Consider the following 27,668-nt stretch of genomic DNA (forward strand, 5'->3'; position numbering starts at 1 on the left):
CCTAAATTCGGCAGGGGAGGCAGGGAGTTCTGGCTACCCTCTCTGAAGGCAAACGGAGAAGCTCTCACGTGACGGCTTTTCAAGCGATCAGGCCACATGGTCTGACAGGTATTCATCTACTTTTAATTACAATCAAAAAGAATATTTTTATTCACATCTGTTCCACAATATCTTGGACAACACACAGAAATCAACTCAAAATGGATCACTGACTTCAACGTAAAAGTTAACATGGTAAACTTACAGTTGAGTATCTTGGGCATATGTTCACCTTGGACCTAGTCCAGCTTCTTCTAACATTCTGGGAACATTTATTGAACAATTAGTCAATGTCAGTTTCCCTGCTTGGTGATGGCGATATGGTGAAAAACGAAACAGTCCCTGATGCCAAATCTTATAAGCTTTTAGGAGCTCTTTACGGCTTTGTCATTAATAAAATTATCCCAAACCTCTTTGAATCCATGTCTCTTTCCAACCAGGACTACCTTGGTTGTAACCTAAGTTTATGGACCCTTTTGGCTCATTAATTGATAGGTAAGGATACCCTGTGCTATAAGCTAACATGTTTCTTACCAAGTGGATGGGAAGAGGAACATCAAGCCCAAGAAAGTACAGGATGAAAGAGGAACAAATGTCAGATTCAGGAGATCCACATCGATAAATGTCACTGTGCAAACCAGACCAACATGCACTGCCTTTTGGAAATATAATCAAGCCAGCTGCGGTGCCAGGTGAGAGGATTAGATCAGCCAATTTGAGGACCTGGCTAACAGGAAGGAATTATCACATCCATTGGACCTCCTTGTTACAGGCATCTTCCCTACACCGTTGTTGGGAAGGAGTAAAACTGGCTGGTTTGAATTTCTTCTCCTCTATTTTCCCTGACCCCTGGTTGGGGGATGGCTAAAAAGTCAGACACAGAGGAAGAAAGGAATAAAAACAAAGGATGGATATTTCACTGATGGAATAATAAACTGGAGACCCAAAGGAACTGAGGATGCTGAGCCCTGGAGGAAACAGGAAGTGGGGGTTGCAGGGACAGACGGACGGATGCCTATGGCTGCTCAGGGCAGAACTAGGGGGAGGGGCTCTGGCTCAGCACACGGAAGGACTTTGGGATGATCCATACCTCCCAGCGCTGAGTGGGCTGCCAAGCACAGTGGAATCCTCCCACAACCAGGGTGGCCAGAGCCACAGGACACCTGGAGCAGCCCCCAGTGCCCTCTTCATGGCTCCCCGCTCTGAGAATAGGGGGCACCCCACCAGCAGAGCAACTGCAGAGGAGCTGAAGGAAGGCCAAAGCTGCCTTTCCCAGGCACTCCATACAGGTGGAGAGCAGAATTCACGGCTCACAGGAAATGCCTATCTCCTGACTGCAACCCGGGAAGCACTGAACCAGTAACAGTGCTCACTGACTTCAAGAACCTTTTGTCCCCTCCAAAGCCTCTCGGGGTTAACGGGCCTGACAAGCGAGTCCCTGGAGGTTTGTGCTTGCGTCCGTGGGTGAGAAGCACAGACACAAGAAACGTGGGCCTCTGCAGCCCCTAGGATTTCTTCACCCACTCAATTAACCCCTCACCTCCAGGACGACCCCAGGAACCCCTAAGTGTCATCAGAAGCCAAGGAGAAGGTCAGATCAGCACGGGCTCACCAGCACTAACACCCCAGCCGAGAGCAATGATGCCATTGCTGGATGGTGATCTATGTGCCTCCCATAAGGTTTTCTGAAATGCTGGAAAGATTCTGCAGACCTCACCGTGCTATGGACACATGGGCCCCAGGAACTCTAGTTTAGGAAATTCAGAAGCAGGCTTCCCAGTCCAAGTATGAAAACATCCTTTATAATATTGTTTCTCAGAACCACAGGTAACAGACTGTGTCCTTTTACCACCAGTTGATGAAGGACATGCATTCACGTACTCATATACTCAGGCCCCTGCAGCCATCCCAGCGTCCCCAAAGTGATCAGGTTTGACTCTAACCACTGCGCACACTTCCCTAATGAGCACATAAAATGTGGCTAAGATACACAGTGGATTTCAAAGACCGAGCACCAGAAAGAACGTAAGTAACTCACTAATAATACCTACATCGATTACATGTGGATAATATTTTGGATATACTGGGTTCAGTGTTATTAAAATTAATCTTACTTGTTTTCACTTGTTCAACATAGCAACTAGAAAATTTACAATTCCATATGTGGCCTGCAGTCCCTTTCTATTGGACAGAGCTGCTCCAGAGTTTCCACTCTGGGACAACCCCCCTTTCTTGATAGAAGTAGAGGAGGCACCACTGCCTTGGGACCTGGGCGCCCCTCCACCTAATCGACTTCTTGCACCCAGGCCAGCAGGCATCCCAGAGAGTGACAGGGCTGACTTTCTACATAGGGCGACTGCTCTCTGTCATTTTCTTAGAGATGATATAGCCTTGAACCATTTCCTGAAACTGTCTGGGTCCCTCCCTCTCTCCCTCTGAGGCAGGTCCATTGATCTGGGAAGAGCATACATGCGGCTCCACAATCACCATATGCTGGGTCTTTGGTGATAAGTAAAAAGCTAAATCACAAAGGACTAAAAAGAGGCAGGGAGAACACCTGCCTGGAAATTCCAACCCAGTCCATTTACGGAAGACTCTTACGTCTGTGTTTGCATATTTTCCATTGTGCAGAGCTTAGCACTTTATAAGCAAGGTCTCGTTTTAGCCTCACACCAACACTGTGGGGTAAACATCTGGGCCCTGCCTTTGCCCTGTAGTACATTTACACCCAAGGGCAGAGATTGTCCAGAAAGAATTCCTTGTTTGTTTATTTTTAAACAAGTGACCACAAAATGGTTATGGTGTGTGGGTGTGTGTGTGTTCATAAAGTCTCATCCACCGAATTCTTTCCAGGATCAGAAAAGTTTGATTCATTACATCAGAAAAAAAAAAAAATCTCCTTTGAAGTTCAATCCATTAACTCTACTCAGCCCTTGAAATGAACAATAAGAAATGACACTAAGAACCTAATCACATAACATTGTAAATTAAGTATACCTCAATGTAAAAAAAGTCTTCAAGTTGGAAACAAAAAAGGAGCCTAATCAGTCATTTGACAAGCATGCGGGCTGGTCCCAGGAGGTGTGGCCCGGGTGACCATGCCAAGTGTCATGCACTCCTGGCCCCAAGCAGCCAGTAATTAACAGAGGAGTCTAAAAGCAAGTGTGAGAGCGCTGTGGGCTGACGTGTATCCTCCCAAAGTTCGTATGTTGAATCCCTGACCCCCATACCGCAGAATGGAACCAGGTTTGGAGAGAGGGTCATTAAGCTAAAATGGGGTCTTTGGGGGTGGGCCCTAATCCAATAAGACTGGAGTCTTCATAAGAAGAGGAGATTAGGACACAGACAAGTAGGGAGAGAAATCAGTGGGCGGACACCAGGAGATGGTGGCCACCTACAGACAAGCCCAGGAGAGAGGTCTCAGGAGAAACCAACCATGCTGACCTTGAAACCCACCTTGATCTCATACTTCCAGCCTCCAGAACTGTGAGAAGTAAACGTTGTTGTTCAAGCCACCTACTCTGTGGTCCTTTGTTATGACGGTCTGAGAAGACTAAGACACCAAGAAGTCACACCAGTGGGGAAAAGGCCCACAGCTGACCTGGGGGATGGGGAGGGAGGAGGGTGGGCAGAGGGGGATCAGGCGGTGGGCAGCCATTCTGCAGAAGGAGCCTCATTAAGCTGGACCTGGAGAGGAGGGAAGGTCTGCACAGGTGGAGGTGGTGGGCGGGGGCCAACAAGAACAAGAGCAAAAGCAAGAAGCCTGGAAGGCTGGGGCTGCCTGACTTGCCAAGTCATGGCTTTCAGAACAGATGCCCCAATAGACCAAGACATCCTTGGTGGCAGGGCAGGGTCCACCGTTCTCCATCTCCCCAGGGTTCAGCACGGTGTCTGGCACACAGTGGGTGCTCCATAAATGCAGTGGCATACACAATTTCCCATCCAAACTGGAAGGCTTTGCAAGGGAAAGGGTAACTATTAATGACTGTGACTGGGACAACAGGTGCACCCCAGGACTGTCCCAGGCACACCTGGGCAGTGGTCACCATAGCAGTGACACATGCAGAAGTGAACTGAAAATAGTGACACATGGGGTGAGGGGCAAAGCTAAGCACTGAGACAGTGCCCCAAAGGCAGGGGTGAAACCATTCTCAAAGGCCAGCCTGGGTGTTTTCATCTTCATTTCCCTGCACCCAACACATGCTGGGAGGCTGAATGCATGAACCAGACTTCAAGATCCTAAAAAAGAGGATAAATGACATTTAGCTTTTTAAATAGTTGAGGCCAAAGACAGACCGGGAAGACCAAAAAGCAGGAAAGAGAACCTCCATCGCCCCAGGCCCCCTGCCTGCTCTGGGCTCACCGGCCCACACCTGAGCTTTCCTCTGGCCACAGAGCACAGGTGATGTGGACACATGCGTGAAGGAGCAGCTGTGAGTCAAGTTCTCCAACCAACATGGGAAACCAAGCACCCATTCACCCAGAGACAGGCCTCCCAGAGCCAGGTCTTTCTCTTCCTCAGATCGCCTTTTTAATAACAACTACAGTAACCATCACTTCTGGTGGGACACGGTGCTAAGATGACATAATTTGTTCAAGGTCAGAGAACTATTTAGCTGCCAGATAGGATTCAAACGCAAGACTTTGCTGCTGGCCAGTTGTGAGATCTTGAGTAAATTAAATGTTTTAAGTCTCATATTTGTCAACTCTAAAATGGGGTTTTATTTTACTTATATCCATTACATATCATTGTAATACATATAATTTTATGTATATAGTATTCATAATTATACTTTGGGGGGTTCTTATAAGAACTAAATGTGCACGTAAAACACTGAGCACACAGTACATGTTTAATAAAAGATAGCTATTATCACTGTTGTTATTACCTATAGTATTTTACTTACACAGTCCTAATGCATTTAGAAAAAGAAGCAATTTTCTGTCACCCTCTTCACACAAAACTTCTGGGATGCATATGGATAGATCTGTCCTTGGACCCACCATTATTCCAATTCTAATGTCACGAGGCCAGGTCTGTCTTGTGAGAAAACCCCAAAAGCCACTCGCAGGCAGCCGCTTGGAAGGAATGGGTTTCTTTGGTGCAGAGGCTTCCCTGGCTATCTATGAGTAAGAGAACCCTTTCTGCCGTCCACACTCACTACAACCAGCAAATTCTCCGTCCTCAAAAATAGAGGTCACTCAGGAGGCTGGCACTATAACCTGCCTGGGAAAATAATGCACGTGACCAGCATTTGCTCACAAATGCAGAAAGAACCTATGCAGTCTCTAAGTTGGTTTCTCATTCTCTGTTTGCCCCAATGGATGGGGCAAAAAAATGCATAATTATTCTGCTTAATAAGAGCTTGTACTTCAAGAAGCTCCTAGTCTTTGGTGAAGAAGATTTCTGACTTTTTTGTTTGGGTCATGCCCAAAACACTCCAATGAAGTTAAACAGAAATGCTGAAAAAATCGTGCTCAGTAAGCTGACTGCTGACAACACAGTCCTTCAAGCAACAGGCAGTGAGGGAACGTGGAAGAAATCACAGCCCTCACCAGCCCTTCTATGAGGGGCATGCCCTCTGCTCACAAGCATCAGTGTGAGCCCCAGGGTTGCGCAAGGTCACAAGGAAGCCAGAGCATGACCATCAGAACCATGGTTCCACATCACTGGTGTAGAACCTCTCACCATCAGTGTGAGGGGAGTGGCTGGCCTTCCGAGGCCTGCTCCACCTGGAAAACTGCCAGACCATAGTCTTCATCCTTTGACTCTTTACCTGGAACTCTTGGTACCTACTTCTTCTAGCTCCTTGCTTCTCAGAGTGTGGTCCATGGACCAGCATCATTGGCATCACCGGGGAGCTCGTCAGAAATTCACTCCAGACCTGCTGCTTAAGATCTGCTTTTAACGAGGTCCCCGGGTAACTGGTGTACACATTAAAGTTGGAGGAGCCCTTGTAAACTGACTCAGTGGCTCTGACTTGCTCTGTTCCAGGTGGAGAAGGAGGATGTTGGCTGACAGAGTTGTTCTCTTCCCACATTTATTTCTTGTTTGCACCATACTTTCTATTTTCTTTTCACCATCTGCTTCTAATCATTTTTTTTAAAATTCCCCAAACACCTATGAAATGAGTCTTGATCCATTCTAACACAGAGGCAGCCAGGGAGAATAATAGATTTCCGGGTTAAGGAGAAGGGAAAAGGGGCCCAGTGCTCATCAGATCCCTACTAGGAAGTCGGTATTCTTCCCATTGTCATCTGAGGAAGCTCAGAGACCCAGCTGAAGCACTTGCCTGAGACCCCGTGGCTGACCACAGATCAGATCAGCCCAGCCCAGCTCTCACCACCCAAGCGGGAAGTGTATACTTCATGTGGGTCACAAATATGAGTTGAAAAGGAATCTCTCCACCCAGTACTAGCAAGAGCATCGGGGTGGGGGGTGGGCTTTACATTCTAAAAGGCAATTCTGTGATATGTCTCAAACCTTAAAATGTCTTCCCTCCTGACCCAGCAATTGTATCTCCATCCTCTATACTGCCACCTTTTACATAGTTTCAAGCCACAGAGAAGAAAATAGAAAACATCAGATGCAAGTTTGTAACACTCCTGAAATGATCAACTCAGGGTGAACCATCCAACTTTCTCAATTCTAATACCGCTCCCCTCCCCCCACTGTTACGGCCCATGGAAACATGTACGTGCATGCCGATATGGGTGTGCAAGTGTGTGTGTGTGTGTGTGTGTGTGAATGCTCCAAAAGAACCCTGAAGAGAGAGACCATGTTCTATGGCATTCTTGAAACTCAGGTTTTAATCAATGTAAGTGCAAAATGAAACAGTCAGTTTGACTTCACCCCAGTTATTTGTTTCCACTTGGCTTGTGACATTTGATTTGTGTGACCAATGTCCTATGAAGACTCTTTGTGTTCTATTGTAGCAGAAATCTGCACTGTTCAATATGGTAGCCACTAGCCACATGCGGTTGTTTACATTTAAACTTTAATTAAAATTAAAGTAAAGGGCTTCCCTGGTGGCGCAGTGGTTGAGAGTCCGCCTGCCGATGCAGGGGACATGGGTTCATGCCCTGGTCCGGGAAGATCCCACATGCCGTGGAGCGGCTGGGCCCGTGAGCCATGGCCGCTGAGCCTGCGCATCCGGAGCCTGTGCTCTGCAACAGGAGAGGCCACAACAGTGAGAGGCCCGCATACCGCAAAAAAAAAAAAAAAAAAAATTAAAGTAAAAATTCCTCAGTGGCACTCATTACATTTCAAGTTCTTAATAGTCATATGTGGTTAGTGTCCACCATATTGGACAATGCAGATATGGCACATGTCCAACATCACAGAAAGTTCTACTGGAGAGTAAAGCTCTACACTGTTAGGGTTTGTAGTGTCCAGATGAAACTGACATTTCCCAACCTCCCTTAAAATATGGATGGTCAATGAGTTGTTAGTAGAAGTCATCGGAGGCTCTTTAAAAGGGCCTCAGATCAGATGGCAAGAGCATTTCGCCCATCCCCCTTCTTCCTGCATGGAAAGAAGACACAGTGGTTGGAACTCAGCAGCCATCTTGGGACCAAGAGGAAAGGTACTCCTGGTGCTGGGTACCCACGGTCCCCTTTCCTTCCCTTCTCTCTCTCTCTCTCTCTCTCTCACTACCTTGGTGATCTCATCAAATCTCATGGCTTTAAACACTATTTTCTGATGACTCCCAAATTTATACTTATAACCCAGACCACTGCTCAAACTGCAGACTCATATATACACATCTCCACTTCACCATCTAATAGGCCCCTCAAACTCAGTGTGTCTAAAACTGAACTCCAGATCTTCCTCTTAAAACCTGGTCTACCTGCAAACTTTTTGTTGAGCTTTAATAAAAGTATTCAGTCATATAACCACCAGCGCAATCCTGCTAGAATATTTTCATCACCCCCAAAACTTCCCTCATGACCCTTTGCAGCCAATCATGGACGCCACCACCCAACCCCATCCCTGGCCTCTGGAAACCTCTGATCTGCTTTCTGTCTTTTGAGCTGGTCTTTTCCATAGAATCATAGTAGCAGCCTTTTGAGTCTGGCTTCCTTCACTTAGCATAATGCTTTAGAGATTCGCCCACGTTACTGTGCATATCTGCAGTTCATTCTTTGTTATTGCTGAGTAGTATTCCATTGCACAACCTTTCCAAAACCTGCTTACCTATTCTGCTATTGGGCACTTTAAAAGGAAAAAGGAAGCTGCACAGCAGTGAGCCACAGCATGATGCTGTTTGTGTAAAACACAGCTTTGTGTGTTCATCGACAAGCTCTTGGAAGACACACAAGAAACTGGAACCACAGATGCCTTCGGGAGAGAAATGGGGTGCTGAGAGATGTTCTTTCTTTCTATAAATTTTAGTACAGTTAAAAAAATATTTAACTATGTGCATATATTATCAATTTTTAAAAAATGTTTTAAGATGACCTCCTACATCTAAGGTCTGTATCCCCTTTTGTATCCAAACCTTACAACTTTTTTTTTTGGCTATTTATTTGATTTATCAGGATGATTAAGAGATTTTATCAAGAGATTTAGCATTTTACTTCCCAGATAAAGAAGAAAACGTTGCTGTTTTCCTTTCTTCTCTTCCTCATACAGAGGTCTTCTTTACTCCAACTTAATCTTCCTTCCTTAACTGTTTCTTAAACAAGAAAATAAAAGCCTCCAGCACCTTTGAAAATTGGCATTCGATGGATCCAAACACTTTGCAAACTCACAGTCTATCATGTGACTGAAGCTGGCCCTAAGGCATTTTTTCGGATGTGAAAATGGAAAAAAAACTACAACATCTGGGCAGAGCCCACGGCGTAACCTCCGAGACCGCCAGGTGGCCAGTGTGCTGCCCTCCTTTTGCCAGGCCAGGCCCTGCAGTAGCCTAAGGTTCCAACTCCCTTGAAGAATCCTCCAGCAACATAAGAGAACAGCCTCCTGAACATCTGCAGCTACTCAGAGCAGCCAACGGTGCTTTTATATACCCTCGTCTAGTGTGGAGTGGGTTTTTTTTTTCCTTTTTACATTAATCCTGTTGTTGGCTCCCTTGACAATGTCTGACACGTGATTTCGCTCACCAGAGGTTTTCTGGAGGCCTCTGCAGGGGATCATGGATCCTCACAGTTGGGAGTGACGCAGCTGACCCCATGCTCAGCCTCGCCTGGCCTTCTGCACTGTCCCTGTATAGGCTCAAAGCTGTCGCCTGCTTTCCCCACTCCTGAAAACGCTCTCGTTTGGCCGTCAGACATAAGCACCTGACCTCACAAAGGGCTGGCTCTCTCAAGGGGCTGTGCAGGACTTGAAGATGGAGCACAGTGTCCAAATACAGAGACCAGAAAACGATGGAGTGATGAGGGAACACGGCCGTGCATCCAAAACCCTCCACTCCATCACCTCCCAGCCGGAGGTCCAAGAGTCGTTAGAGGTCCCTGATCAGACGCTCCTGGTGACCCCACAGTCCAGCCGACCCAGTGAGTCACTTCAGCACAATTGGGTCTTGCAAGCATTTGTTTCATGCCTATCATTCTGAAAGCCGGAGTCAGGCAGCATGGAACAAGTTCTGAGCAGGCAGGAAGCTGATGGCAACCTCCCCAGGGCCAAGGACATCGGCTGGCTGAGGACGTTTAAGACCTGGTGACTGACTGAGCCTTGAAACACAGATAACCCTTCGGCAGGCAAGAGGGGGAAGGCACAGCCAATCAAAGCAGAATGTGTCCAGGCCCTAGGGCTTTCCAGACGGGGTTCATGGCATGGATTCCCACGGCACGTGGGCAGGGCTCTATAAAAGGATCCATACATTTGGAAAGTTACTCCACAGTCAATACCCATTTAGTCCTTCTGATTGCATCAGAGAGAAAGTTCAGTGTGGTGCCAGCATGTCTTTAATACTTCCCCAGCACTCTGTAACTTCCCCTTCTAACACATAGGAAGAGCGGGCCGCTTCTTCAGGGACTTCAGCAAAAAATGAAGCCCAGTTAGAATGCAACAACACCGTTGTGTCTTCAATGTATTTTTGTTTACTGTTATTTTCTCTTTTGGCAGGCAATAATTGGTGTTCCACTTACAGGAGTGTACAAAGTTTCTGCTTTAAATTATTTTCAGGCAAAAGGACGATTGAAAGAAAAAAACAGGAAATAAAATACCACGGGTGGTGCACGTATGAGACCAAAAAATGCAAAAACCATGCAGGTGGTACGTGGTTGTACACGGATATGACAAAACCTGGGCCTCTGGTGACTGAAGTGCCAGAGGTGCTGGGTGAGCACAAGAACTAAGACTGGGAAGCACAAGGGACACATTCCAGGGGTAAAGGGGTCAGTCCACCTTGACAAGAGCCCAGGGCACATGTGATGTGATGCAGAAATGCGGCTGGACAGGTAAACTGAGGCCAAGTTGTGGAGAGCCCTGAGGCTAAGGGGAGGTGTGTGGGCTTTCACCTGTGACCGTGGGGACCCACAGAGGTTTCTAGGCCGCTTCACTAGTAGAAGCGTTTCTAGGCCGCTTCACTAGTAGAAGGGGGCCCATCCCCCAAACTGGGGCTTGTGGACTCTGAGGGAGAGAGGCCAAGGAAGCAGCGAAAACTGCCTCAGCTCTGCTGACCAAGTAAGGCCTTGAGAGTGGACCCACACCCCCAGGAGGATGTAGTGTATCATAAAATTAGGTACACCTCGGAGGCCCCACCAGGGCTGTGAAAGGAACAAAATGGGACAACGCAGCCAGCTTGGAAGGCAGGTGTCAGCCAGAGCAGTTTTCTGTGATAGAGATACTTATTGCCATATATGGAATGAAAACTTCGGGGGAAAAAGGAAGAAGGGAAAAAAAAGATTGGAATGAGCTTAAAGAAAAAAAGGAAAAAAATACCTAAAGATAGCCTAAACAAAACACACCCAGCGCCTAGTGCCTGCCTCCCTGCCTGCTTGCCATATGGCGTGTGATAAGCAAGAACGCTTTTCTCTCTCTTCCTTCACTGTCTATAAAGCCCAGCGCCAGCCCCATCGAGAAGGCTGCGCTGTGCTCTCACACCCTGCCGCCCTGATGAGCAGCTCCCAGCCCCCGGCCCCACTCCAGGAGGTGGCCAGGCTGCCACTCCCTGCCCCCAGCATTGCTGCCTGCCTCGGCCACACAAGGGTCACTGCCTTCACAGCTGTTTCCCCACAACTGAAGAAACCACAGGCCAAGCCAGCTGGGCCACATCGCGAACAGCCGGCCGGCCCATTAGCATTCACCTTCACTGGCTCCCTCTGCCAGTCCCCAGGGTCCTCTGTTATGACACAGACAATGCCTGGTAGAAAAAAACTTCCCACACGGCTATAAATTATCATCCACCTTGAGCGTCTCCTGAACCATAAAGGCATCAGAGGCTTGTGACTTCCTGATGGATCCCACCACCCCGGTCTCCTTGCATGAGCAAATGGCCAAGCAATAACTATATCCAAACTTTTCTAGGTCCAAGAAGCCCTGCTGAAGCCCTGCTCTCTTGCTCTTCCTTAAAATGACCCAAATAATCCCATAAAGGTGTGTGCTTGCTCTGTGCTCCTGAGCCCTGCCTTCATCCTCCAAATTCTTCTGACCCCCATCCAATGTCTCTCCTTGTCAGCAGTGTTTTGATTGATGCGAGAAGTGCCGCTTGTGGGATGGAAGGATATCGGTCAGGGTGACCCTTCCAACTGGATGCCCAGCTAAATGTGAATTTCAGATAAACGACAAATAAATTTTTTAAAAATTCTTTTAGGATAAGTAAATGCACTATTTAGGACATACTTATACTAAAAAAAAATTGATTTGTTGTTTACTTGAAAATTCAGTTTTAACTGGAAGTCTAACATTTTTATTTGCTAAGTCTGGCAACCCTAGATATTAGGACATTGCAGGACCAACAGCCTGGGGCAGCTCTGCTCTTCCCCAGTTAATCCTCAGAAGCCACCACAGAAACAGCCCTGCCTCCAGCCTGCACCTCATTATTGTTGTTTTCTGAGTGTATTTTTCAAAGCCCTGCAGGCTCTGTGTGGCCCTATCTCGCAGCCAAGACCCCTGGTAGCTACATGGGAAGGGGTAACCTCTCAGTCAAAGCAAGAAGTCGCAAGAGCCCAGAAGGAAAGTATTTGTGGAAGAGACCAACATAAAGAAACCCAAGGGAAGGGCTTTCCTGGTGGCACAGTGGTTAAGAATCCACCTGCCAATGCAGGGGACACAGGTTCAAGCCCTGGTCCGGGAAGATCCCACATGCCGTGGAGCAACTAAGCCCGTGCGCCACAACTACTGAGCTTGCACTCTAAAGCTCGAGAGCCACAACTACTGAGCCCTCATGCTACAACTACCGAAGCCCGTGCTCCTAGAGCCCATGCTCTGCAACAAGAGAAGCCACCACAATGAGAAGCCCACGCACCACAACGAAGAGTAGCCCCCGCTCGCCGCAACCAGAGAAAGCCCATGTGCAGCAACAAAGACACAACACAGCCAAAACTAAATAAATTAATTTTTTAAAAAAAGAGAGAAAAGAAACCCAAGGGAAGACGCCCCACCTCCAGGACGTGTGGAGACGCCAAGTGCAGGCACTTGAAGGCCTGACAGTGTTTGACATGACGGCCTCATACCCCCAAGGGTGCTCACGAGCCAACATCATCTAAGACCCAGAGATGTGGCTGGGCTTGTTGGCTTAACAGGAGCATGAATTGCTTTATAAATGGCCTTCACTGCCGAGGCCTGAGGGCAGCTGGTCTGGGCAGGCCCCTGCATGCGTCCTGGCAGGAGACAGAGCCCAGCCCCACTGAGAAGCATCGCAGGGGCATGGACTCAGGCTCTGAGCCAAAGTGCCATGGATGTGTGGGGCATTTCTCTATCTACAACCCAGAAGCATGCAGAAGCAGCTGTTATTCTCCTGCTCTGGCACTAACGACACAATAATAGAAGGACACTTCATCTCCAATCCGTAGTCTATTTTTGCTATCATCCAAAAGACCACTGGTTATTAATAATGGTTGAACTACATGTAATCATTTTTGTAAGTCAAGAATGTTAGAATATTGGCAATTACGTATGGTCCAACCGAATAATAACGCTGAGTGTCTGCTGTGTGGCAGACTCCGTGCGAGGTCCTTTAAGTATATCCATCATGTAATGTTTAATTCTACAACCACCTTTTAAGGTAACTATTTTAGAGATGCAGAAACTAAGACACAGAGAAGTCAAAATTCTCATCCAACTGGACACAAACCAGGTCTGTGTGACTCCAAAACCCACATTCATCTTACCCATCATGTGGCTTGGGTCATGGGGGTCCTTCCACCTCCTTTGCTGTCTCTGCCTGGGGGTCAGTGGCTGGCTGTTCCTGCAGCAATGGGCACCAGACTCCCAACCTGACAGGACCTGACTGCTACACAGGGGCCTCTCTGTAACTAACTGAAGCCTGGCCTCCTGAATTAGCAGCAAAGTGTATTTAACAAATAACTTCAGTAGAAGAAAAACATTTTGAAAGTTTATTTAATTGAGGGGGAAAGGGACCATAAAATGCACTCCTAAAATAAACAGGAAGTAATCAAGAGAGAACAATCAAACCAGTTGTAAAACACCTTAACCTTGACTATGAGCTAATATGTAGTGAATCACCAAGAAAGGTATCAGGCACAGTGTGATCCAGCACCACTGCTGACTCAGAGGCATGTGCTTCTGTGTCTCTCCTCTGAGAAGACTACTGAGCCTCACAGAGGGGAGAGGACAAAAAACATCCCAAAAGAACAAGGCAAGGCCAGAGAGCACTGCTGGTCTCCTGGCCCACCATCACCCCCCTCAGAGACTAAGACCAGCACAGTAAGATCAATAAAGAGCTGCCCAACTCCAACTTTAAAAGAAGAAACGAATGTTCTCCTCCTTGTAAAATAAAATTTTGAAAGTCAGAGCATATGTAATGTACAATAAAAGTTTCCACCAGTTCCAAATGAACATCTGTAGAGATCAAAGTTTGAGGATAAAAAGAACTGACCTTCACATGAGCCACGTAATGATGACATGTCACCTCCAAATGGACCAGCTGCAGCTTCTCTGAGACCTGACCCACGGACTCTCCCAGCAACACAAAGTAGACCCTGGGCAACTGGCTCTTTTCTTTTTTGGCCATATCAGCTGTCAGAACGTAATTCAGGCCTGCCAATGAATAAGGTCAAAACATCAGCGAGGATAGACACAGTGACAAGGCCCCCTCCAGACCCCCTCAGAGGATCACAAACACCCTTCAGACAATACCTAGCCCCCTGCTGCACAGAGGATTGATGGCAGGCAGCCCTGATCAACACCATCTCAGAGAGAAACATACAGCCAGGCACCCCCAGAATCCAGAGACACCAGGACAGCCCTGTCTTCCTGGGGATGCTCTGGGCATCACACTTCACAGCTCCCCACAATTTAAACCTCACAAGTTATCATCTGAGCCACCAATATACACATCAATGGTTAGCTGTACCCAACATAATTAGTGTCCTGAAAGGCAGGACAATTACAAGGAATACTATAAGAAGCTGCTGAAACCACCAAGGCTGTGTGGAATACTGACTCCCATAAAGAAACAGGACATGGCCCCACATGAGGGAGGAATCACCCAATAATTCTGACTCGTTGCACAGCTGTTGCGTCGGGCTCTATAACTGCTACATCTACTGGACCATAGCCATCCGTGGTCCACTGAGCTGGGCACTGTGCAGGCATGGGAGACACATCAAAGAACAACGAGGGCAAACCCCTGCCCTCATGGAGATTTCACTCAGGGAAACACAGGGGCGGCTGAAGCTAATTTCATTCCCAGGCCGCCATACAGTGACCAGTTTTATGGTGCCTATCAGTTCAACAAAACCATGACTACTGTGGGGTCTGTACTGGGGTGCATTCCCAAAAAGGAAACCTCATCACCTTGTGCCTCAAGGTGTAATGCTAGATGGCAGAACCTACTGTGACACAATGTGGGACTTTAAAAAATGGTCACAATAGAGAACACACGTTGGATAAATAAACCCAAAGGGTTTCGCCTCCATTATTTCAGAGTCTGTCAGTAAATATGGGACAATGTGTTTTATTAGGTAAATATGGCTTTGGTATTAACAGACCCATTTCATTGCTTTTCTGTCCCACAGAACCCTGATTCAGAGGTCAGCCCCTCCATAACACTTTTTTACGTAACACTATCTTTCAGTTGCTTTGTGGATTCAGGGGAACGTGATATTTTTAAAGTGAGAGAAAAGGAGCTTCTGTCCCTAAAATGACCAGATGGGACTGCTGAGCAGTGGGAAAGCGGATGACCCAGCCCCTGCCCTGGCTCCACACACCAGCCTCCTAGAAGCTGGGCTCTTGCTCCAAAAAAAAAATCAGCCTAATGCCTCCTGGCATTTGAGTATGTGAAGCTGGGGCCATGGGGATGGCTCTGGCTTTTAATAACATCAAAGGGATCAGCCACTAGGGGAGGTACGAAGGAGGAAAGTGACCTGGATTGGCATTCTGTAGCTGCCACAGGGTATATTTTTGATGCATTTAATGGTTTTCCTGGGCCTCTGCCATCTCAGGGACGTTGCCAGGCCAAGCTGGCAGATGCCTGGTCAGCAAGGGCAGGTTTGCCCCAGCTTGTTTATTTCAGCAAACAGCTGATTTCCAAGGCAAGGCTAGATCACCAGGAGGTACCTGCGACCTGGATGATCCCAGGAGATATTTTTGGGAAGAGAAGAAAAAGCACACGGGAAAGTACTTCGACAGAGAAAACAATGGGAACCTGTACAAGATTTACATACCTACTCTGATGGTGACAGTGCAGGAAATGGGGTAGACTCGTAGAATGTCAAACCTTTTGGGCAAGCCTAGGGACCATCTAGATCAAGACCCTCATTTTTCAGATGAGGAATTGATGGCGCAAGAGGGAACAAGACTTGCTGCAGGCCAGAGAGCGGAATCTGGAACTCTGCTCATCTCCAGTGTTGGGCTATTCCTACCATACTGGTTCTTGGTGCATTTTTTATATTATCAGACAAAAAACTCACATTCTTGGAATGCACAGACAACAGAATCAAATGAGTATAGAGATCTGGAGCTGAACTTTGGCTAATTTACTTTCTCCTAATCACAGTTTCCCTGAGCAACAGCCAAACAATAAGAAAGAATATGTACAACATAAATGAAGTGAGTTTCCAAGTTCCACTTAGCAGAATCAGGACTGGAGATGGGTGTTGCTGGAAGATGAGCCAGAAGACCTTGGTGGGGTAACCAATGTGGTGGCAGCGGCTGCTGAGTGGGGTCCCCGCTACAGCCCCTCACCTGGCCGTCCTCCCAGGTGAGAGAGCTACGGCCACCCTCCCCTGGGTGGGCATGAAGGGTGACCAAGGAGAGAACAGAGGGTTTGAATCATCTCGTCAGCAATGAATGGCTGAGCCCAGAGAAAGCCTGGGTGGAAATGAACACAGGAAGACAGAGCAGATAGCATCAGGGCCCCACCCACATCCTCTTGGCTTTTACCATTTCCCTGCTGTCCAGCCCAACTTCCAACTGCCGGCACCTGCATTCCCTTTCCTAAGGGCTTTGGTGGGCACGGCACCCACCCATGGGCATGGCAGGCCAGGAGCACCAAGGACTAAAGCCCCTGGGGCAGCCCTCAGGAAAGCATGACCCCAGCTCCCTGGTCCTTTGGGTGGGGTAACCATGAGGTGTGTTCCACACTGGCTCCCAGACTTCCCCAGCAGGATTCTGCTCCCGCCGCCCTGTTACAGTGGTAACTTGTTTAATAACACACCCTCTATCCAGCTGCTGTGATGGTTTCTAGTCAACTTGACTAAGCCACGGTATCCAGATATTTGGTCAAACACCCATCAGGATGTTACGATGAAGGTATCTTTTAGGTGGGATTGACATTTAAATCAGTAGACTTTGAATAAGCAGATTACCCTCCAGAATGCAGCTGGGCCTCGCCCAATCAGTTGAGGGCCTTAAAACATAAAGACCAAGGTCCCCCCCAGAAAAGAAGAAGTACTGCTTCCAGACTGCCTCTGAGCTATAATATCCATATACACACACCCTCTTGGTTCTGTTTCTCTGGTGAAACCTGACTAATACAGCTGCCTTCCCTTCCTATCTCATGGTCCTGCTTTCCTACTGGTGTTTCCTGGGATCCCCTCCTGAATCAACAATGTGCACTCAAATCCTTGACACAGGCTCTGCTTCTGCAAGAATCTGCATTAAAATGCGGCAAGTCCAGAAAACAGAATGAATTCGACCCTCCATATGTGCCAAGAACTGTGCAGATACTTTACAAACATCAAGCTTAGTTCTCCAAAACCCCATCTCACTGCAGAATTGTTGGCCCAACTAGATTCTTCTTGCAACTCAAGGGAAGGGAGAAACAGCTGAGTTACTAACGCCAAGCTGAGGACCACAACCGCTGCTCTGCTATGGGCAGAGCGTACACATGCCAACACGCTCACCTACCAGATATTTCTAAAACAAGAAAGTGTACAATCAGACAGACCAAGTTACCCAATTCACCAAGTGCAATCATTTTGGAAACATTTCCCCTTTTGAACTGCCTACTCAGTGCTTCTCCTTGATTTAGAATTTATTTTGGCATTTTAAATTACACAAAAAGAAGTCAGCACCTTAGCAAAATCTCTCTTCTAGAACAAAACCAGAGACCCATGATGGGAAACCCAGCCTGAGTGAGGAGGTAGCTGCCGGAGTGGCAAGAAGTGTGGACCACCCTAAATCCCTGAGCTCGCTGCTAACAGTTTTGATCAGCCCCCACCCCAAGTGTGTCTAAAAGGGAGCCCCGCCTAAGAAGCAGAGGAGATGCCGGAGAAGCAGCCTGACAGCCCCTTTGGCTCAGCGGCCCACCCCGTGGGAGCAACAGGCTGGTGGAGTTGCTAGCGGCCGCCCCCAGCCCAGTCAGCCGGGGGCCGGGGAGGTGCTGGTTCTGATTAGGGCCTGCTCCAACAGCGCACTTCACATCCTCAGCTCTCCTTCTGGCAGCTTGTGTCCCTGCCATGTCGAATGATGTCATCTTGATGGAAAAGCTGATCAGCCCAGAGTCATGCTTCCAGCCTCCTCCTTCCCCTGCCCCCCAGCTGGTTCCCCAGGGCCCCCCACACCGGCCCGGGCCAGCATCGAGCCAGCTGTCTTGCATCAGCATGGCTCTGGTCGCTCCCAGAGAGTTTTGATTCATTCCCATTCTCCATCAGAACATGATTTCAGCTGTGAAATTCTACTAATAAATCCTCCTTCGACTTACTCTGAGCTTCCCTCGGAGTTTTCCAGGAGACGGGAAAAAAGGCTATTTCCACTTACCTAACTTTTCTCGCCCTCCCCCAAAGGAATGAGGTGGTAATTAGAATAGGTTCCCCCCCTCCTCATAGAACATGGATTTGCCTCATTATCCCATCTCCATGCTTCTCAAGAGACCGGAAGGAGCTCAGGGAATGTTCTCTGTGTGCAAATGCTCTCTGGAGTAGAAATGCACCCCTAGGACCAGAGGAAGGGTCTGGGGAAAGCTTGCTGGTGTCTGACTTATTTCTGCCACTGGCTTGCATGACCTTGGTGCCATTTCTCAGGACCTGGGCTCTACTGCTTGTCCAGGGGTAGGGCAGGCCCCCTGCTCACTCACAGCTTCGCCAGGATATACGAGAGCCACAGCAACATGAGGGAGCTGGGTCAGAGCACAGAACACAACCACTTAGGGCTCAGCCCTGGCTGGTTTCTATTTAGTGCTCCAGGGAGAGTCCAGAATTGCCAGCTTGAGTCTTAGCCTCCAAGGACTGACAAGTGCATTTAGGTTTCAGCCTGGCCGGCAAGTAGGTACAGGCCCAGCCCACGGGTAAGGGGCAGAGGCCTCTCAGGCATGGCCTTCACCTGCCTTGCTTATGACAGCCAGGAGGCTCCCAGGAGCCACACGCTGCTCCCCAGGCCAAGAATGAAGATTAATAAGACTTGAGATGAGCCAAACTCTTGTTTTAAATGGCTTGATGAAATCCGTTATAAATGTGTTCTGGGGGCTGAGTTGGGCACAGTGTCTGCACCCCAGGACGGAGCACAGGGCTGGCCACACACACTCCATGGGGGCAAGGACCTTGCCTGGCCTGTTCCATGCTCTGTGCCCAACGCTGGGCACAGAGTCTGGTACCTTTCAGAACCTAATAACTATCTGTTGATTGCATGAGCCAACAGGAGTTTCAGCGACTCCCTGTGACAGATTTAAGAAGCTGCTGCTCGGGCTTCCCTGGTGGTGCAGTGGTTAAGAATCCGCCTGCTAATGCAGGGGACATGGGTTAGAGCCCTGGTCCGGGAAGATCCCACACGCCACAGAGCAACAAAGCCCGTGAGCCACAACTACTGAGCCTGCGCTCTAAAGCCCGTGAGCCACAACTGCTGAAGCCTGCACGCCTAGAGACTGTGCTCCACAACAAGAGAAGCCACTGCAATGAGAAGCCCGCGCACCGCAACAAAGAGCAGCCCCCGCTCACCACAACTAGAGAAAGCCCACACGCAGCAACAAAGACCAAACTCAGCCAGTAAATAAATAAATAAATAAATTTATATATATAAAAAAAATTCCTTTAAAACACGTTTTGCTGGGCCCCACCCTCAGAGTTTCCGAATCAGGCAGAATTCACATGTCTAACAAGATTCCATGTACTGCTGTGGCGGCCGGTCTGGGAACCACCTTTGAGATCCCTGGTGCAGACCCAGAAGTGGTGGCTGCTTCCTGCAGTTACTTCCGGGTCCTCCATGACCTGCTTAACTGATTCCAAACGTTAAACGCCCTCTGTTAAAATAACTGGTGTGGTTTCCATCTTCCTGAATGGACCCTGCCAAGCTGTCACTGGCGCCAAGGCAGAGTCACCCCCGTAAAGAACCTCTGCAGTTCCCACAGCATTGCCAGAAGCCACAGCAGCCCCTCTAGTGGCTTGGGTCATCAGCTGGCCCTGAATGTCCTGTGACCAAGTGGGAGCTTTGGTTTTTCCATTACCAACGCAGAAAATGAAGAGGCAAAAGGAGTCCCTTCTCTGTGTGTATGCTTCAGCCCCATCAGGTCCCAAGGGAGAGAAAAAACCAAAGAGATGACTGTAACGTCAACCGCTTATGGCTCCCCGAGACATCCCCAGGGTGGTCCCGCAGCTGAAGATGCCAGCAGATATATGCCACTTCTGACAACTGTTCAGAAGTACCTAGCACACAACCGGTGCCTCTTTACTGCACTGCCCAGGCTGTCTTGCCCAAATGCAGCCGTTCTGCTGACAGACTCAGCTCTGGATATGCAGACACTGAGAGGTGCCTGGAAGATGCCCACTTGCCAAACACGCCATGCCAAAACCACCACTAACATGCTCTTGTGCAGCTGCCAGCAGTGAGAGCAAGGAACTGGAGTTCCAGCCCTGGGCTCCCAACGCAGAGGCCTGAGCGATGACACTGAGCTGGCCAGCACTGGCTGCTGGGCCTGGAGGAGAGAGGAGGATGTCTGTGTGCTGAAGATGCTCCCATCCTTCCTGGATATGGAAACGGGGGACCTGATCTTCCCGGTGGTACAGAACCACGGGGCTACTTCTATGCTGCACTCCACCCACATCTGGATCCACCTGGCTACTTTGCCTCCACCTGATTCCTCATCACACCATCACGACTTCCCATCATTCCCTCCTCAAACTCTCTGTATCCCCCTGCCAGCTTATTTTAAGGCAGATTTCTACATTTCTCCCTTTACTGCGAAGACTGAGATATAGCTCATTTCCCTGAATGGCAGGGGAAGAGACAGAAAATGCTGGGGATAGAAAATTTCCTGCTTTGCCCTACAAATACCCAAAGTCTCCAGTTATCATCCTCTTCACACCTGAATCTTAAATATATGTGGGCAAACATCCCCTTAGACTGTCAAGGGATGTCTAATTTCATCAGTGAACCTATGTGGCAGATGGAGGGTAAGGAAGTAACCTGCACTGGGGCAGGTGCTCCTGCTCAACGTCCCACACCCTAAGGTGGACATTAGCCAGGTTGCTGCCCATGAAGGCAATATTGGATGTCATCCGACAGCCTGTCTCTTCCATCATACCCCAGAACTGAAGGGCTATTGCTAGCCTGGACCTTAATTATAATTCTGCCTGGAGGTCAATGAAAGGAGCCCCAATGACTGGGGTCAATGAAAGGGGCCCCGGTGACTGGGGTCAATGACTGGGGTTCCAGAAGGATCCACTTGTGGAGGGCAGCATGAGGAGAAACCCACATCTCCTCCTGGCTCAGCCCCTGAACCTACAAATCAGAGTTTGCTCTCCCACTGATCTCATATGCTCTGAAATCACCCTTGCTCAAAACTTGCATCTTGGTTTCTTCTCCTCTATTCCTGCTCTACCAACTTACCTCCATTTCCACCACCACAGTGATGTAGTTAATGAGTCTGAAAACTGTGTATGCAGCTTCAGGATCAAAACAGAAACCCCTTCAATTCCCATTAAAAACTCTGTGAGGACACGGCTGGCCCGTGCAGGCGAACGGTAAATATTTGTCAAATGAACACACACATGAACTATTAGTTGCTTGCTTTTCTTAGAGTTGTAGAGTAATTCTGCTTATTTTTAAACACAACAGAAGTAATCGTCAACTCAACAATTCTTTTAAAATGTTTTTTAATGGAGTTCAACTACACCACAAGTTAGTATTGATAAAGGACACACCATCTAACTAAGCAGAAGATATATGAGTCCCAAGACCATCAGAACATTTTTTTCCTAGGGACTGTGGTGCCTTAAACAATTAGGGAGGTGGTGGGAAATCATTTTTGGAAAGCAATAGTTTGGAAAGCAATAGTATCATCAGACCAGAATTCAACTCTTGGCTTCACCGAGACCTGTATGATCCGGACCAAGTATCTTTTTCTCACTGGGTTGCACACAAAAAAGTTTGTTAGTCCTCTCTCACTAACCAAGTCCCAAGTTCACAGTAAATTTATATTCAGTTTTGAAATTTCTAAGTTCTTTTTCAAAAATCCATATAAAAAACACAAGGTTTCATTGTCGAGCTTATTCAATCCATCTGAAGATCAAGAGAAATGCCAATGAAACAGCCTAGAAGGATTAGCATATTGTTAAATAAGGTAGAGCATTCAAGGTGCAGCGGAGAAATGGAATAGTGTGTGCACGTGAGCTCTGCGTGTCCAGGCGCCCACACACATGCCCTCCAGAGCAGAGCTTCTCAAACTTAAATGTGTACCAGCATCTTGTGGGGATCTTGCTAAATGCAGTTTCTGGTTCAGAGGTTCAGATCAGGGGCTCCGATTCTGCATTTCTAACAAGCTCTCAGGAGATGCTGATACTGCTGGTCCAACGGCTACACAGTGAGTAGGGAGGGGAGACACTCATGACACAAAAACTGTCTAAGAAATTCAATGAGTCCAGGTCCCTAATGGTGGTGGCGTTTATTGTTTTGTTTTGTTTTTTCCATTTTCCTGGAACTCTACTTTCTATTATTCAATGTCTTTCAAGTTAAAACCAAAGACCTCTTAAACTGCACAGTTGCTCCAGATTCATTTCCTTCAGGTGATCACACACTTTGAATTCTAATCCACACTGATCCTATCTTGTTCCAGGGCATGGCCCAGTCTCTGGAGCTGGGCCAGCAAGTCGCCCTCTCCCAGTCAGAGAAACGGCAGGGACAGCTGGCACTGGCCAGGGTTCGCCTGCCCCTTCTCCAACATCTGAAGCTAACAAAGCAGCTTCCCCACCTTTTGGAAGCCCGAGCCTTTGGAAGACTCAGCAATCCTATCCCACCACCCATCCTCGGTCTCTGATTCCACAGTAAAGAACACAAGCCCCTGACATCTGACTGGTGTTGCAAGCTCAAGGGAGAGCCTCCAAAGTCCCACCACTTCTTTTTTCTAACTGCATGGAATGTTCCAGAAGGGCCAGGCTATTCACTGCATTTCCACAAGCCCCACCACCTATCCCACCCATGGCCCAGTGAGGTTTCAGTCTGGTCCATGGACATTTGGAGAAAGGATGCTTAGAGTCAAATATTATTTGTCTGAGAGCTAGAGGTTGCAATGAATTGGAAAAACAATGGTAAGAAAAGAAGAGGGGGAACCTCAGGGGAAAGGGCATCTAGCCTATGGGCCTGCTGCCTACAAAACCAGCTGTGATGCCCAGCAGGAGGGAACCCCAGAAACATTCCCTGGCTGCCCACGACCCCACATGCCCACTCCAGCTAAGATGGTTATGCTGAGCCCTAACTCGGTGGCTCTTTACCTATTTCTCCCGGAACGTGCTTGCCGTGGAAGCTAAAGCAGGCGGTGACATTCAGGCAGTTCACAGGCTGCTGGCCATCGTGACACTGGGGTGCCGTGATGTTGATGGAGGTGGGGAGGAAGATGGAGACATCCACCGTGATGACGGGTCTCGCCCTACAGGTCAAGAGGAAGGCGACTTAGTTACGGTGAAGAGCAGCACTCAGAACCAAATGAGAACTAAACCAACAGGACAAATCCCAGGGCTTCAGCCCAGCCTCTAACTAAAGTGTGAAATAGCCCAAGAGAGAACGGCCAGGGTGCTCTGCAAATCCTTTTCTCCGGTTTCTCAGCTTATTTCCCAATAAATGAATGGTTATCTTCCCAATAATGAAGGCAAGTTAGTTGTTAACAAAACACATCTATCTGCTTGAAGCCGTAAATGAACCACCAGATGTTGAGAGATTATTTAAAATTTCACCAGTAAAGTTCTGATTTCCATTATATTAGGAAGATAGGAATAGATTTAAGAGGCGTCCCTATAGGGGATGCTGTGACTCAAGAAATAGATACACAAGCAGGAATTCCCCAAAGCATTTACTGCCATTACAAGCATGAACTGCAAAGTCCCATCCAGTGGGTCAAACCTACTCTCTTCATTTACTCCCATCAATTCATTAAGTATTTTTCTAAAAGACCTCAATGAATGGAGTCCCAGCTGGTAACACCAAAGCACTTTAGAGCTGAAGAAATCAACCTGCCTGGTCGTGGGACCAAGTGAAACCCAATAAACAACCACACTCCTCTCACCGACAGGGATCACCCCCCAGGGCCTGATGGATGGACTCCATCCATCATTGCTGGCCTTCTGGGGACTCCCCGGGGGCTCCCCAACAGAAGCAGAGAGTGAATCACACCATTCTTCTCTTGTTGCAAACATCTGCTGAGGGACGGTTCACCTAAGCTATGGCTTAACCTTCTCCCCTCCAGGCCTCACAAAAAGACCCTTTTACCTCCAAGGAGCCCCGGCCTTCACGCCACTGGGGTGACATAACAAGATTACGGGGCATTAGCAGCTTGAGAACAATGACCTCACTTGTGTTCAGTGATCCCACAAAGAGCATCCAGGGGGACAAGACAGATGGGAACCAGGACCAACACCAACTCTGAGAAAAGAAAGCGTTAAGGAAAACCTCAGAGAAAAAAGGAAGCGAGGAGCTGCATGGCCCAGATGGGGTTAGAGGATTTCACTATTGCCAGCACTGCCTTGAGACGTGGGTCAAGAGAGGAACAGCTGTGACAGGTAGAAAGGAATTGCAGGATCCCAGAGCAGATACAGCTGTAGGTCTAACGGCAGTCAGACAACAGCGCTGCCTGGAAGAAATCCAATATCCGGTTTTCCAACTTCCTCCTGGATTCATTCTTAGAAAATGCTCGAGTGTTCCTTAGCACCCCTGGCACTTGGATGTCTTCTTTCTCTGTGTTCCCGGCACTGTGATCACACCTCACCTCACCTACTAACTAAGGTCACTGTCCATTTCCAAACCCGCCCCACCCACCCTGTAGGCCCTCCGAGGGGGGTGGGAATCCTGGTGAGTTCATCCTGATATTCCCAGGAGAGTAAGTGTTCAAAAATGCTTGTTATATGAACTTACTTACAAAACAGAAATAGAATCACAGATGTAGAAAACAAACATACGATTACCAGGGGGGAAAGGATGGGAGGGATAAATTGGGAGATTGGGACTGACATATACACACTACTATATATAAAATAGATAACTAATAAGGACCTACTGTATAGCACAGGGAACTCTACTCAATACTCTGTAATGGCCTATATGGGAAAAGAATCTTAAAAAGAGTGGATATATGTATATGTAAAACTGATTCACTTTGCTGTACACCTGAAACTAACACAACATCAACTATAGTCCAATAAAAATTAAAACAAACAAACAAACAAAAAACCTTGTTAAATGGGTGAAACCTCCTCTCCAGGCCAAGGGATTGAAAACCACAGAAGGAGCCAAAGTTTCACAAAACAGGGCATCCACCCTGTGAGAGCCCCAGCTGCCCATGTGTCCTGCCAGTCACTGCACAGAAGCAGCCCAGGCCCTTCTATCACCCCAGGGCCCCCTCGTGGGGAGGACGCCTCTTCTCCTGGCAGAGCCTGGCAGAGGAAGGCGAGGTGAGCAGGAAGCAGAAGTGAGTGGTACAGACAAAAGGACCTCCATGAGCCATTGTTAAAAAAAAAACCCCAAAAAAACAGTCCTTTGAAATGACAGACCAGGACCTTCACAAGCACATCTCTAACATCCATCAGATCAGTTCCCTCAAGCCTTTTTGTTTCAACTCCAAGTATTGTTTTTGGACCAGGAAAAGCCCAGAAATCTTTCATAAGCCTCTCTGATCACTTCCTTTGATCTTCAATGGCATTAACACCAGGCGCCTATCACCCTAACACCAGGCCTGCCCTCTCGAGCTAATCCCAGAGAGCAAACTTCCTGAGGGCAGAGCTTGGCCAACCCACACCCCTGAGGGGAGGGAGACTGCGTTTCACAGTCTGAGATGAAAGCAAAGGGGCACCCAAAGACAGCACCGCAAATGTGCTTGAGACTTTAAAGAAGCTGGTGGCTGGAATACTTCTTTTTTAATTGAAATATAGTTGATTTACAATGTTGTGCGAGTTTCAGGTGTACAGCAAAGGGATTCAGTTACACATATACATATATCTATTCTTTTTCAGATTCTTTTCCCTTATAGCTTATTATACGATATTGAGTATAGTTCCCTGTGCTATACAGTAGGACCTTGTTGTTTATCTATTTTATGTATAGTAGTGTGTATATGTTAGTCCCAAACTCCTAATTTATCCCTCCCCCCACCTTTCCCCTTTGGTAACCAGAAATTTGTTTTCTATGTCTGTGATTCTATTTCTGTTTTGTAAACAAGTTCACTTGTATCATTTTTTTTAGATTCCACCTATAAGTGAGATATGGTATTTGTCTTTCTCTGCCTGGCTTACTTCACTTAGTATGATCATCTCTAGGTTTATCCATGTTGCTGCAAACGGCATTATTTCATTCTTTCTTATAGCTGAGTAATATTCCATTGTATATATATATATTACCACATCTTCTTTTTCCATGGAATACTTCTTTCTGATGCTTCTCGGATAGTTCAAATTCTGATATTTGATTTGATCCTGATATTTAACTTCCAGGTAAATAATAAAACCAGTCAGAATACTTTCTGACGTGGTGTTGCTCCAGTGACCCTGGCCTTCTGTGGGGTCGTGTTGCTTGCAGGGCAGAGACGGTGGGGGGGAACATAATGAGCCCGCACCCTGGTGAAAGTGTTAGACCACTAACTGGGATATCCCCAAAGCCATCCATTACTCCAGGGAGCTACTTCATGTCTTAACAGGTCAATGCACAGAGCAGAATGAATGAGGGAATGGGATACGGTGAGCTCGGCACCCCTACGCACCCCTGCAGTGGCTATCACAGCCTTCCGTGGACCTCCCCGTCCAAGCCGGTACTCTTGGCCCTGCTCCTAAAGCCTCCCCTCCCTGGGAGTGCTTCCAGGCGTTCTCTTCCATGGACTCTACATCTGGCCCCGTTAGAGTTCACCTCATCCGATTCAACCCTCCATCCCAGGCTGGGGTCTGTGGTCTCCCATCCACATGCCACTGCCTCGCTTTATGTTTACACCCATGTGTGAGCAAACCCCTGGGGAGGGCTGTCCCTCACATCAGAGGACAGAAGGAGACAAGCCCCTCTGGGTTAGAGCTCACAGCTACAAGCTTATAAAATACAAGAATGATGAAAAAGCAGAACCTATGAGATGTGCCTTTTGTGCCAGAAGCTCCCAGTCTGGAGAGGGCCTGGTTTCCACTAAGAGAAGTGAGGGAACACGTTTTATTCAAGGGGAATCCTGAGAAGCCAGGGAACGCTGCTCAGAAGAGTGAGGAGAGGGAAAATGACTTTGTGAGGCCACCAGCCAGAGTCCTGGCTTCACAAGTCCAACCGCAACCATCTGGAGCTATGAAAGCTGTTCCACCTGAAAAACTACCAACCCAGAAGAACGGTGATAAAGTAGAAACCCAGTCCCGTGGGGAGTAATTAAAGGGCCCATCTTACTGAAGTCACCACCCGAGGGACACAGCCGCCACCTTCAAATACTGAAGGGCTGTTATATGGAAGATAGGGGACCAAGAAGCAGACTTGGAGGCAGGCAAATTAAACCCAACTGATGTCAGAATTGCTAACATTTATTGAGCACTTAAACCAGGCACTGTTCTAGCTCACTGAGCTCTCATAAGAACTTATGATACCCAGTGAGGTAAGTACTATTATTGCCTTTTTAACAGATGAC

General features: G+C 47.9%; 1 protein-coding gene across 1 annotated transcript in view; it reads right to left on the bottom strand.

Moving 5' to 3' along the window:
- ITGA9 (integrin subunit alpha 9) overlaps positions 1–27,668 on the bottom strand; it is a 362,363-nt gene that overhangs the window by 263,182 nt on the left and 71,513 nt on the right. Inside the window, exons 14-15 of the mRNA XM_082639253.1 lie at positions 23,311–23,465; positions 14,046–14,206 (exon numbers count right to left, since the gene is read on the bottom strand). Coding sequence (XP_082495379.1) covers positions 14,046–14,206; positions 23,311–23,465 — 316 coding nt within the window. The remainder of the gene's footprint in view (positions 1–14,045; positions 14,207–23,310; positions 23,466–27,668) is intronic.

This window comes from Mesoplodon mirus (assembly GCF_964341445.2).
Source record: "Mesoplodon mirus genome assembly, chromosome: 12".
NCBI classification, from domain to species: domain Eukaryota; kingdom Metazoa; phylum Chordata; class Mammalia; order Artiodactyla; family Ziphiidae; genus Mesoplodon; species Mesoplodon mirus.